Genomic DNA, 13,607 nt, shown 5'->3' on the forward strand with positions numbered 1-13,607 from the left:
TCTTTCTTTTTTTCTTTTCTTTCTTTTCTTTCTTCCTTCCTTCCTTCCTTCCTTCCTTTCTTTCCTTCTTTCTTTTTTCTTTCTTTTCTTTCTTTCTTTCTTTCTTTCTTTCTTTCTTTCTTTCTTTCTTTCTTTCTTTCCTTTCTTTCCTTCCTTTCTTTCTTTTCTTTTCTTTCTTTCTTTCTTTCTTTCTTTCTTTCTTTCTTTCTTTCTTCCTTCCTTCCTTCCTTCCTTCCTTCCTTCCTTCCTTCCTTCCTTCCTTCCTTTCTTTCCTTCCTTTCTTCCTTCTTTCTTTTCTTTCTTTCTTTTCTTTCTTTCTTTTCTTTCTTTTTTTCTTTCTTTTCTTTCTTTCTTTTCTTTCTTTCTTTCTTTCAGTTTTGAAATCAGGAAGTGGAGTCCTCCGACTCTGTTGTCGGACTCTGGTTTATGAGAGGGTCTGGTTGTTCTGGGTCCTGTGCCGGTACCATATGAATTTTAGGATCCGCTCGTTGGTTTCTAGAAAAAGCCAGTGGTGGTTCTGACAGGGGTTGCATCGAATCTGCAGACCATTGAATCTGCAGCTGGGAAACATTGTCATCCTGACGATACTGTCTTCCAATGGTGAACATGCGGTGTTTTCCCATGTATTTAGGTCTTTAATTCCTTCCGATAATAAAACCATGGGTCTTTTCGAAAGCCACTTGAGTGCATCAGAACAGCTGATCTTCTCAGAGTGCCTGCTCTACCAACTCCCTGCGAGAGCAAAGTGCAGAGGCCCCACCCCGTCCAGCAGTTTGGCGGAGGGGAGCAGGTTTGGGTTCTGTTCTACCCCGTAGCAGCCTCCTGCCTCCTGCAGGCCTCGGCCCTCAGCAGCCTGCCCAGGCAGATGGGTGCTCGTCACCCCATCTCCTTGCTCCTTCGGTTCAGAGGTCTTGGGTGTTCTCCTGACGTTGGTTTTAAGCAGCCCCTGGTCGCAGCCAGGGAGTCCTGCCTCAGGGAGCCGTGCCATCCTGACTGGCACTCCTACACGTGTAAGAGGGAGTCATTTGATATAGCACACGTATGTCCACTGCTCTCAGCTCAGCTTCCTGCATTGCTGTGTTACCTGTGTTACAGATCAGGTGACCACACACATATGGATCTGTTTCCGGACTGTATTTCATGAAGTTATTTGTCTCGTCTTGCCTTCATACCAAACTGTATTACTTACTATGGCCTAAGAGACCTTGTTTGGGTAGTGTTAGGGACTCTGAATACTTATCTCCCCAGATCCATATGTTGAAGCCCTCCTGCCCCCCCTTCCCAGCAGTGTGATGATATTTGGAGATGGACCTTTGGGAGGTGATTAGGTTTAAATGAGATCATGGGAGTGAGCCCCCTGTGATGGGAGTCATGCCCTATAGGAGCTGAAAGCCCTTCTTCTGTCTGTATGTGAGCACAGGGAGAAGGCAGCTGCCCACAAGCCAGGAAGAGGGCCCTCACCAATAACCACACCTGTCGGCACCTTGTTCTTAGACACCCAGCCTCCAGAACTGTGAGTGTTCAAGCTTCCCACTCCCTCCCCGTCGCCTTGGCTCCTCTTGGGTCATTTGCGTTCCTGCGTAAACTTCTGAATCAGCTTATCAGCTTCAAGTAAAGAGCCTACTGGAATTTGACATTGAGACTGAGTCTTTGGTCATTTTAGGGAGAATCGGCATCTTTGCAACACGTGATCTAACGATCCATGAATATGGTATGTGCCTCCACTTAGGAAGATTTTAGAAATTTCTCAACAATCATGTGGTTTCCTGGGCAGGCATCTTGTACAACATTGGTAGCTTTCTTCTTGGGTATTTGGCATTTTTTATCGTAATATAAATGGTATTAGTTTTTAAAGTTCCGTTAACTGTGATGGTTGTAGAAATATGGTTGTTACGTTGACCTTGCGTTCATCAGTCATGCTAAATTTCACTCACTGAATTTAATGCTTTTTAAGTTCTTTTGGATTTTCTTATGACGCTGATTTTAAAATAAGTTTTCTCCCTCATTTGGTCAGAAATTGTTTGGTTGCTAGCAGCAGAAATCCCTTCGAGGGAGTTCAAATAAAAGTGAGGTCAGAATCAGGCCCAGGGGATGCTGGGAAAGCCGGGAGCAGGGAGTCCAGCCGGACTCTGTGGAAATCTCTCCCTCGGGCTCCACCTCCCTGTGAGCCTGTGGCACTGGGCCACGCACCTCTGGGCACCCGTCCTCAACCCGGCCCTCTCTGATCGTCGACCAGCTTCCGGGACTCTGACCACCTGTGGCATCAGTCTCAGCTGTACTTCCATGGGGCTTTGCAACACCGTTGACCCCGGCACCTCCAGTGTGGTATGCACGCTTCCTCCCCGCAGCTGCACCGACCGTTGGTCCCTCTAGAACTTTACTATTTTTTTCCAAATATATATTATTGTATAATATTATATATATTATACATTTGCTTTTTTGCCTTCTCTTGATCTAGAAATTGGCAATTTTGAATTATGTTATATGTACATTATTATCTGCCTGCTTCACCTTAATTTTATGCCATTAGTTTATTTTATACCATTTCATTAAATATACTTTAACAGCGTGATCTTAATGGCTTAGTAGAATATATAATATTCACTATACAGCTATATCATAATTCAGTTAATGATTGTTATTTTAAGGTATTTGGGTCCTTCCTGGGTTTTTAAGTACATATTTACTGCAGCAAATAAGCTTGTGCTTAAAGTCTTGCCTCGTCTCTGATTATTTCCTTAAGATTGATTCCTACCAGTGGAATTAGTGTGTCAAAGGATATGAACATTGTTAAGTCTCTTGATATAACGTCGAATTGATTTCTAGAGGGTTGTACCCACTCACTCCTCTATCGACAACTCTGAGAATGCCCATTTCTCCACCAGTAGGATTGAGATTAGCTTGTAAGTAAAATCTTTTCTAATTTAATAGATGAAAAAAAATTATTCTCATTATTTTGATGTGCATTTTTGAGTAAGGTTGACTATATTTTCCTAAGCTTATCCATCACTTGTGTTGTTCCCTTGTGAACCGACTGTGAATTTCGCCTGTTTTCCTTCAGGGTATCTAGTCTTATTGATTTGCAGAAGCTCATTGTATATTGAGATGTAAACCCTTTGTTGTAATTGTTGCAAGTTTCTCTCTGTCTCTACTGGTGGCCCCGGGCCCGCACCGGCCTCAGCTCTGCTGGCCCATAGTACCAGTGCAGGGCTCGGTGTCTCGTGGATGGAAACACAAGTTTCCGGCTTCATCAGAGCTAGTGAGTCGCACCCCACTGTCAGGGTCTGAGTGAGGGTCTGTCCACGGTCCCAGTATCAGCACAGCAGTGGGCGTGGTCTGACGGGGCGGGGGCGGGGGATGCCCATGCACCCCTCTGACATTCATTTCTTTTCTGGACAACACCTCCGACTTCGTTGTGGCTCATTCGGACCCTGCTAGCCAAACCATTAGGGACCATCTTTCCCTCTGCTTCCTCATCCTGCTCCTCAGTCGCCCATAACAGAAGCTTTTGCTAAGCCCAGGCTGGGGTGGGGGAGTTGGCCGAGGACTTACAGCCCAGTCCTCCGGCCCTGCCTCCTGGGGGCCTGCCTCAGTGCCCCTTCCTGTCCCCCTCCTGTCCCTGCACCACGTGAATGACTCCTGCACTCAGCCCCTCTGCCCCTGGTTACACTGCAGATGCCGTGTGGACCCCAGGGGCACCCAGTGTGCACAGAGACATCTGAGCCTCAGGGGATGGGGGCCGGACAGGCCGCTTCCCAGCTTCTGGCCTGGCTGGGTCAAGCCCTGGGTGTAGCACATGTCCTTCCCGAGGTTGGAACTCCCCAGGGGGAACAGTGGCTCTCTTCCCTCCAGATGGTCAGTGTCTCTCTTGCTTTCTGCCCCCACCCCCTCCCTGCAGGTGTCGGCAACCTCAGTTAGTGGAAAGAGCAGGGTTTGGAGACTAGAAACTTCTTTAGACTCTGGCCCTGGTCCTTCCAGCCTTGTGACTTCAGGCTGGTCATGTCACCTCTCCAGACCACAGTTTTGTCACCTAAGAGGAGGAACCAGCCCCGTGGGATTGCTAAAATGACCTACAAACCCCCAGGTCCAGCAGGTGTTGGGGGGGGGGGGGAGCGGTGGCTAAAATGACCTTCAAACCCCGAGGTCCAGCAGGTGTTGGGGGTGGTGGTGGCTAAAATGACCTACAAACCCCCCCAGGTCCAGCAGGTGTTGGGGGGGTGGTAGCCAAAATGACCTACAAACCCCCCCAGGTCCAGCAGGTGTTAGGGGGACGGTGGCCAAAATGACCTACAAACCCCCCCCCCAGGTCCAGCAGGTGTTGGGGGGGGCGGTGGCCAAAATGACCTACAAACCCCCCCAGGTCCAGCAGGTGCTGGGGGGGGGAACGGTGCTTGTGTGCTGTCCAGAAATGTGTGGCATACTCAACTCACTTCAGAGATTACATTTTAAAAGGGTGTCTCCAAGGAATCTTGAGTCAGGAATGATGTTCACTTTCCTCCTGAAGTTGTGCCTACCCTGACCTTGCCCTGGGCTGGGCCTGGTGCCCAGCGTAGGATGAGAGGTTGAGGAGGGCACGGCTGTGTCTTGTCCTCAGGAACCTCGAAGTCCACCCAGCGTATGATGGGAGAGCCCCTGGGAGGCCAGCAGCAGGTGGCCTTGGGTAGCTCCCAGGTTGGGGGGCACACGGGGAAGGCCTCCCTCAACTGGCCTGACAGAAAGGGGAGACCTCGCCCTGGAGCGAGCATTTGGGCTCAGAACGGATGGCTGAGTAGGAATTGGCCAGGTATCACCGTGGCCCCAGATCACCAGCTGTTGGTGGATAAGGCCTGGACACTCCCTGGGGCGCCGTGCAGGTGTGGCCCAGAGCCGGTTCGGGACGTGGGTGGGTACGAACCAAAACTTCCTACGCTGCCAAGAGAAAGTGTCTCGTGGGCCATGAGTGGCTCACGAGTGCAGACCTAGAAATCACTGTGAGTCCCCAGGTTAAGCCACGGCTGGCTTCCGAGTTCAGCGGTGCCGGCTCCTGACGGGGGTTCCCTTCGCCAGACCTGGGCGGGGGCAGAGTCAGAACGGCGTGAGTCTGCTCCCGTCTGTCCCCGGGCCAGGGGCTGGGAGCTGTGTGCACACTGGCTCCCAGCACCGGACTGGCAACTTGCTCTCTGTGAAACTGGGAAATGACAAATGACCAAAAAATCAATTTGTAATCTGATTGGAGGTTTCTGATTTCCTCTGATGAGTTTAAATTTCATTAAAAGCAACCTTATTCCAACATAAAAGGAATCCTTGAAGGGTAAAACAGGGGATTGTCTCACCGAGCATAAAGCCTCCCGACTCTTTTGTGTGATGTATTCATCGCATTAATTGTGAGGGCCAACCTGCCGTGTCTGTTAGAAGCTGTGCTGTTATCAGGGCCCGGGATCGGCCGGGCGCGCTCGGAGCACAAGGACTCACATTCAAAACTCGCTCTTTGGCGTATTGGCACTTGAGTTATCAACAACTCTTCTTATCTGCTGGGAGGGGGCTCGCGGCTCGGGGGGACAGAAGCCGCTACAAATCGCCACCCTAGCCGCCCCTCTGCATTCTCCTAATTGTATGTATTCTCTGGAAAAAAATGATCATCACGGCCTCTTGTCTTGATGAGAAATTGACATTTTCGGAGGACTTCTCTGGGCGCTCCGAGCGAGGAGATAAGGCTGAGTTGTTTTAAAGGAGAGTGGCCCGTCTTTCCTTTCAGGGGCCCTCTCTATTGCTCTCAGTGACCCACTTGATGAGTATGGATTTCGCGAGGCCTTTTTCAGCATTTGAACTATAAAAGGTTCAGAATGACACCACCCCTTATAGACAAAAGATAACCTTGCCCTTTGAATATATTGATTCTTTATTAACTAGGCTGTTTAATGCAATGAAATGAGGCATTAGACGGAAGCCCATTTCAAGTGCTTTGAATAATCTTTAAAAGCTTGAAAGACCTTAAAAGGCGGCCTGACAATAATTGGCATACATCTGGAGAGAATGCGGTTCCTGTTTCTGATTCGAAACACAAACATGAAACAATTTCTCCCCAGGTTGTAGGGCCTGGGGAGGCGGCCCTCCCCACCCCACCCCACCCCCCTGCCACCCCCCTCCCCCCACACACACACCCCCGCCCCCTGCCCAGGCTGGCACTTCTGGCACCGCTCAGAGTGAGGGAGGAGGGGACTCTGGCCCCCAGCCCCACCCCCAGCACCTTGGGAAGGAGCCCAGGGGGAGGCGGGAGGGGGGGCAGCCTGCAGCCTTGTGCCCCCTGAGCCTCCTTTTCTTTGCTGTCTCTTTAAGGCTGAAACAAGAATGCAGTCAAAGGAACCTGTCAGTGACAGGAGAAAAAGGTATTCACAAGTTTCTTTATGTTTTGAATAATTGTTTCCTGTTTTGCTCAGCAGAACAAGTAATTAAGATGACATTTGTGAGCACTAATTTGGATCACACTTATGTGTATGTGTTACAGAGCTGCAAGCCAAAACATGCAAAACCAGCCTTTCATTGAGGAGAAAATGAAAAATACAGAATGAAATGAAGGGGAGTCTCAAGAACTTGCAGGAGCCGAGCTTCCTGTGCAAATGAGAAGCCCCGGGGCAGATGGCGCCCTCGTTATCCTCGTTATCGTCGGTGCCCATGCTGGTGGATGCAGACCGGCCGCAGTGCAGAGGGTCCGCTTTCCCGCTGCCGTGGACCCGGAACCGCTTGGCGGCATCCCAGGTGGGACCTCGGCCGGCACCGCCATCTGGTGCCCTGGTGCCTGCCCGCCCGTCCAGAGCCCAAAGCCGGTTCTCGCCCCAGCGGGGCCCGGTGGTGGGGGTGGAGGGAGGGGGTGTGTACCCAAGCTCTCGCCCTCTACCTGCCGGCGCTCTCCAGTTCCAAAGCAGAGGCGGCGGGGGGGGGGGGGGGGGGGGGGGGCAGTCTCGAGGTTGGTTATACGCCACCGTGCCTGACACAGGGTCACGTACAGACATTTGAGTGCAACATACGTACAGACGGCCCCTCCGGGGACCGGAGCCCTAAGAATTTCTCTGTGCAGGTTACAAGAGTGGTTTAAGGACTGATAACTTTGTAGAAGGTGGTTCTACGAATCACTTTTACCTCAGCCAAGACACAGCCCTGGGCCCCAGGTGTCAAAGGAACACCCACCCCACCCCCACCCCAGTCAATATCTGCACACGCTGTGCCACTCATTTTAATCAAAACAGATAAAATTACCCAAAGTGAAATTCACAGACAAGAAATACTTTAATTAAATATTGTGTAAAATGAACATTTTTATACAGTTAAATATCTGAAAAAATGTACAGATAAAACAATCTTATTGTAGGGTCTTTAACAGTAAAATCTACCATTTAGTGAAGCGCTCAATTTTGAGACCATGAAGCGACGAGGGGCATTGACTAATTAATCTGAAACACAAACCGAGTGCAGGGATGAGGAGACTTGCAAACGTTCTTAACATGTACACGTGAGCTTGTTTTTAGATCAAACCCTTACTTATACAAAATAAAACGGAGGCAATTTAGTTCCAAAGTGACTTCTCAGGCTTTTCCACGTAGCTAAGCCTTAGCCGTCGGAGGGCCGGGCCGTGACCCGCTGACCACTGGGGATGTTCTGCTCGTTTAGTCCCTCGAATGAGCACTTTCCTAAGTTGTGCATGGTTTTGTGTGTGTGTGTGTGTGTGTGTGTGTGTGTGTGTGTGTGTTAAAGTTTTTTAAAGTCCTTCCTTTTGGTTTTAAATCTGATTTCTGCTGCAGTTTGCAAAACAGTTGCTGTGCTGTGCGAAGCATTTAATGCAAAGGGAAAAGAACCCTCTGGTGTCACTGCGGGTTTGGCACGAAGAGGCACAGGATCTTGAGGAGGTCATTTCGGTTTAAAAAGGACAGACAGGTCTGACCGCAAAATACATATATATATTATATATATATTGTGTATATATATATATACACACACACAATATATATAATTTTTAAAAAATCAGTTTAAAAACCAGCGGTGATTTTGGTCCCCCCACCCACCCCCCCCCAAAACCTCCCTGATTCCTAGGTGGGCCTGGGAGGGCACAGAACACAGCAGAATCAGACGCGGGAAGGAGCGACACATCGCAACAGAAGGTTTGTGCTTTTGTGTGTGTGTGTGTGTGTGTGTGTGTGTGTGTAGACACCCTAATCTCCAAATGAAATCGTAACAGTTGTGTTGTAAGCCTGTGATAAAATAGCACAAAGGTTCTTTAAAGAAGTCCACTTTTAAGGCATCAGAGAAGTTAATGTGGCAAACATTTTAATTAAAACATCAGAAGTAAATTTTATTTTAAACTTTAGGCCTCTGAATTTTTCCAGTAAACACAGTTCAGCTATGTGGCAAAGTCGTGGGTGGCAGCTAAAATGACTTTTTACATTCTACAGAAAAATAAGGACACAGCCCCAAACGGTGTCCCCTCTTCACGGCTGTTCCACATGCACGAAATCTACTAGGATTTTCACAGCCGAGTGGCACCGTTTTTGTGTTGACTATACAACAACCTTTGTTTTCAAAAGTATTTGTTCAGATAACTTAAAAATAATATAAAAATAAACAATGAATTTGACTTTTCCTCAAAATAAAAAAGAAGAAAGAAAAAAAAAAAAAAAAGGATGGGAAGTCTAAAGAAAAGCAAATCTTTGAAGTACAAATGAAATTCCAGGACACCGGTTCACTTTAACAAAGCAGATCAGAGAGACAGCTCTTGGCTTAACGGTGTTCCTAACACCGGGCCATGATCAAAAACCGATACAGACAGGAAAAAGAAAATGGCGGTAAAAGCAATGTACAAAATCTCAAAGATAAATACAATATTTATAATCGATATGTTACAAAAGAAAGTCCCTTAGCAACTGTAAGTGTTCATGGAAAAGTGTTGAATGGAGACCATTTTATTCCTTATGAGACACATAAGGAAGAAAACGTGTTTTTTCTAAATATTTAAGTGGATCTGAAAAAAATTCAAGACAAGTGTATAAATATTTAGCTACAACTTTGGCAAAATCACAAAAGTCTACAATTTTATAACCACATACAAAACACATTAGGGAAGAAGGAGCTAGAAGTCAAAAGGACAACTTCTGGTACAAGAAACATGGACCTCACAGTAGCCTAAGAATGCAATAGTATACAGTGCTAGCAAAAGTTGAAAAAATGTTGCAGATCACACTTGCTTAACAGGAAGTTCTAGCGGTGGGAGAAGATTTCAACCAACAGACAGTAGCATTTTTTTTTTTCTGTCAGTGTGCTTGTTGAAGGCAAGAGAATTCAATATCAAAGTTACAATTTCTAACTACAATAAGTTACAAAGTTTCATTTCATTAAGATGAAGGTAAGCAATGATAAACCCTCCCTCCCTCCCTGCCACCCGAATTCAAGTCCTCCTTCCTTCCAGTTCGATGGCTCACGCCTCCTTGGCCCCCTTTTTTTTTTTTTTTTTCACCACAAAAAAATATTTCACATTATAGAGATACACAACCATTGTGAATCTAAGTATGAGCACAGAAAAATGGTTGGAGGCATTTTTCATCAGTGTTTCATGATAATCAAAATGGTGCATTCACAAAGTTTCTCCCAACACATAGCAAGTACTAGACATAGCCAAGACGGAGTCAGAAACTTTATACAAAATAGGCGTCACTTTGTTTTCCTTAGTCTTCAGATCTGAGAAATGTGAAAATATGAGAAAAGTTCAGTCAATAAAATGGAATTGTTCATGAAGAAGTAGGCTGTTTGCATGTTGCTTCTTAATAGTTTAAATAAAATCTTTAAACAAAGTCTTTTGTAGCGTCTCCGCGGCTGCTGACAGCTTGAAGATCACGGTCTCCAGCAGCAGGCCCCCTACGCTAAACGTGTCCCCTGAAGTCCGTCGTGGTGCCGGGTGCTGCGGAGGGGGGAGCGAGCCCCTCACATCGGCGGGACTACCAGCCCAGACATAGCTGAAAGAGAGAGGCGGCAGGTTACTCTTGCGGCCGGGCGGCCTTCGCCGTGGGTGCACGTGCCTTCCGTTAACCAGGCTCGGTTAAGGTGCTGGGGGGGGGGGAGGGGGGGGCCGGGGGGGGCATCTACTTCATGGGACCGGGGTACGTGTGGGGACAAACGCCCCCCACGACCTTCCACGCTGCAGCCCCTCCTCAAAGAGTCCCTGGGGGGTTGGGGGGGTGGGGGGAAGGGCTGCCGCCTCCCCCGCGTCTCAGTGGCTCGTTTACAGCAGACGGAGGCCCCGGACTCCCCAGAGGCCACCTCTGTCGACAGATGTGAACCAAGCCGGTCACTTCTGTGACGCCAGCCAGGGCTGGCCTGCAGGCCCGGTGGGACCCAGGCTCTGCGCTCGCTCCCTCTGTGAAAACCGGAGGGGCCTGGACTTCCCCTCCGCCTTGAGCCCTTGCCTCTGACCACCTGCTGATTGGTCCATATCGTAATGGTGAGTCTCAGGCTCTCCAAGAGCAAAGCCGCTCACAGCCCAGCTGCCCTGAGATCTCAAGGCCGAGGCCCCGAAGAGACCCAAGTCGCAGCCCCACCTCAGGGGGGCTCTTTTTCTCCTCCTCTACGAGTAAGAAACTTGGTGCTAAAAGGCCAAGCACGGCTGACGCCTTCCAGTGAACTCCTGGCACGAATAGAATTTAAAATCTTTTAACTTTAGCGTTGTTTAATTTTTGTCAGAATGATCACGCTCGTTAATTTACGTATCACGTATCGATACATTCGTTCACGGGGTGATGTGAGCTTCAATTTCCCAGTTCATCAATTTGCACAGCATTCATTCCTCTCCGACTCACCGTTACAACATTATGGTTCGGCAGGCCCGTGTGCACACCCCGCGCGGGTGGTGCCGTCCTCCCGTGGGCCTCCGCACCGTGTGGACGGTGGACGGGCCGTGGCCCCCCGGCCACCTGCCTCTCAAGCAGCTCTGGGCCGCGGGCCGGTCGGCGGCGCACGGGGCCTGGGCGTCCCTCTCATACGACTAAGATGTTGGGAACACAATTATTTCAAATCACGGATACCTTTCCAGTTCCTTTTTTGAGCATTAGTTCATCAAAGTGAAATATGCCACCGACTTCACAAAAGGGCCAGTTTGTCTTCTCCACGGTAGCGTCCTCAGCACCCAGCAGAGAGCCTGGCACATAGTAGGCGCTCAGTAAATACTGGTTGAATGGATTCATTTTTTTAAAGGAGTAACTGGATTTGACTTTCACCGGGAGGAGCATATACCAAAGGAGGTGTCTGAAAGAGGCCAGACGACGGCCACTTAATTCAGTGCCTGTGGCCCCAGTGAGTCACAAAGAGCCACGCGGTGAGAGCACGAGGCCTAGGGGCACTCACGTGGCCCACCCGCCGCACACCTCGCAGGCCACCGTGCGGCCTATGCTGCCCGGAGGGACCCAGCCCTGGGCAGGCACTGGGTGCCTGCTCCACGTGGCCCCGGCCGTGGGCAGCTGCGTCCACGGGATGCCTCCCCCTGCCCCCGGGACCAGCCCTTCTCCCTCCTGAGCGTGTGAGAGGCCTCGCCTAGACAATCCAACTCCCCCCACCCCCCACCCCGGTGGTCACGCATGCACGGCCCCGATCTCGGTGCACCCCTTTCCGAGGACCGCACGGCCCGCTGGCCCCAGGTCTGCCGCGCCAGGCCGAGAAGGCAGGCTGGGACTCGGGACGCAGCGAGCGTGCTGGCTCTGAGCCGGACCCCGCGGGTGACCGCGGGCCCCGCCGTCCCCAGGCTGAGGCCGTCACGCCGCCCGTGGGCCAGGGGGCCGCAAGCCCAGGCGCCACGGGCGGGGCGCACCCTGCTCTCACTTGGCGGGCGCCAGCCGTGAAGGCCCGTTTGCCGCGTGGACGTCCACCACGACCCCCAAGCGGTTCCCCTTTCCTGAGGGCAGGGGCGGCTTTACCACGAGGACGCCGCGGGTTAGGTTGGAAGCAGGTTGGAAGCAGGAGGGAATGGTTTTCTTCCACCAGGGTCTGTTACGGGTGGGGGTGCGCGAGAGGGTGTCGCTTCTGCCGAGACCGGGAGGGGCACGCGGCATCGCGGCCACCAGAGGAGAGCATGCCTGGGGGCGGGGGGACGGGGCGGGGGGGGGGGGGGGGAGGGGCCGGAGGAAGGGCCAGGGCGCCGCCCCTCACCTTGGAGTCCGTTCCCGTTGGCGCTGGTGCAGGAGGGAGGAGGAGAAGCTTGGGGCCGGACCACGGGCGCGAAGGCGCTCTTTTGTTTCACTGCAGAGATGACATTGGCAGGTGAGAATGAGAAAATGCCGTGGGTACCGCTACAGTTTGAAGGGAGGGTGACCGAAGAGGCTGCCACGGTGGGGCTGGACGGCACTACTGTAACAAAGCAAACAGGGTCAGGACGCACGGCGCCGGCACGGCAACACCACGCAGGGAGGGGGCTGGCAGGGCCTCGCCCGGGACGCCGCGGCCAGCGGGGCAGGGGCGACCCGCTGCCGGCTCGGCCGCTCTCTGGATGCCAGGCGAACTCTCGGGGGGACGGGGGGAAGGGGGGAAGGGCCGCGGGGGGGGGGGGGGGGCGGGGCTCTGGCTTCCCGCCGGGCGGCCCCCCGTTTCGCTTCCGATTTGGCTCGGGTTCCCGGTGCGGCCTCGCGGGGCCCCACCGTCGGCCAATGTGCCGCCGCCACGTGGACCCCCAGCCTCCAGAGCCACCCTCCCTTTTGGTCCAGCAGCTCACATCCCAGAACAGCCAAGCAATATGCACACATTCGACGTGGTAGGTGAACATGAATCCGTGTGACGACAAAACAGACACTTACTGCCGTAGGGAGAGTTAGCGGAGGAGCCATTAAGAAATCCAGGCGAGCCCGGGACCCCTAGATTGGCCATGGCGCCACTTCCATATCCATTCATGCTAGTGCTGACTGTGTTGTAATTGGACTGCTGGGGAGTACTGCTGGGGACGTAGCCTCGCGGGGACACGCTGCTTGTATTGCGACTGTAGCCGACTGTTGAAACCCCCCCCCCGGCCAAAAATAACGTTATTATCAGGCAGAGACACTCGGGGGGGGTCTCCCCGCGAATCCGTACCACATACTCCACACCGTCAAGCGAGCTCACGCTCTACGCCAGCCCCAGCGCCTCGCGCCAGCTCGGACGACCTCGCCGCGCCAACCCTGCCCCGGCGCCTGCTCGCCGGGCCCGGCTCCGGGTCTCCGTTGGCTTCGACAGCCGGCCGAGCGCGCTTCGATCTAACCGTCAGCGGCTTCCAGGATTCTCTTTAGAAGCAATTACCGACAGCCTGGATTCGCGGGCTGTCCCCCCACACTACGTGAACTTTCGGCCTCCGCAGGCCTTCAAATGCCATGGCTGACAGCGAGAGCTTGTCTGTGGCCGCAGCTCCCCAGGAAGGGCTGTTTTGGGGTCTTCGTTCTTACGGTTACCATTTCTGCGCGTGTGGGGGAGGGGTGGGGAGCGGCAGCCTCGTTCCCGCCGCGGGAGAGGGGCGGCCGGCAGGAGAGGGGTTTTCTGAGACTGCTGCCTGCACGGATTCTAAAGAGGAGACCTAAATAAGGCGCCCAGAACCGGCTCACGCGACAAGGTCCTGCGGCCCGCGGCGGCCCAGC

At 52.0% G+C, this 13,607-nt stretch overlaps 1 protein-coding gene and 1 long non-coding RNA gene across 12 annotated transcripts in view; one reads left to right on the forward strand and one right to left on the reverse strand.

Annotated features, from left to right (window-relative positions):
* Nucleotides 1–432: 432 nt before the first annotated feature.
* Nucleotides 433–9,762, forward strand: LOC131493577 (uncharacterized). Its single transcript, XR_009252757.1, has 5 exons — nt 433–790; nt 1,421–1,513; nt 6,316–6,365; nt 6,485–6,735; nt 8,065–9,762. It is a non-coding gene; the product is annotated as an uncharacterized LOC131493577 (long non-coding RNA).
* Nucleotides 8,282–13,607, reverse strand: part of EBF3 (EBF transcription factor 3) — a 126,272-nt gene continuing 120,946 nt past the window's right edge. For 2 of the 11 annotated variants that reach the window (XM_058698142.1, XM_058698144.1), the window contains 4 exons: nt 12,801–12,989; nt 12,160–12,357; nt 11,043–11,155; nt 8,282–9,977 (listed from right to left, as the gene is read on the reverse strand). In XM_058698142.1, coding sequence (XP_058554125.1) covers nt 9,960–9,977; nt 11,043–11,155; nt 12,160–12,357; nt 12,801–12,989 — 518 coding nt within the window. In that variant the 3' untranslated portion in view covers nt 8,282–9,959. The remainder of the gene's footprint in view (nt 9,978–11,042; nt 11,156–12,159; nt 12,358–12,800; nt 12,990–13,607) is intronic. The other 9 variants (XM_058698148.1, XM_058698146.1, XM_058698149.1 and 6 more) reach the window with 6 other exon arrangements.

Source organism: Neofelis nebulosa, chromosome 13 (genome assembly GCF_028018385.1).
Source record: "Neofelis nebulosa isolate mNeoNeb1 chromosome 13, mNeoNeb1.pri, whole genome shotgun sequence".
Lineage (NCBI taxonomy): Eukaryota > Metazoa > Chordata > Mammalia > Carnivora > Felidae > Neofelis > Neofelis nebulosa.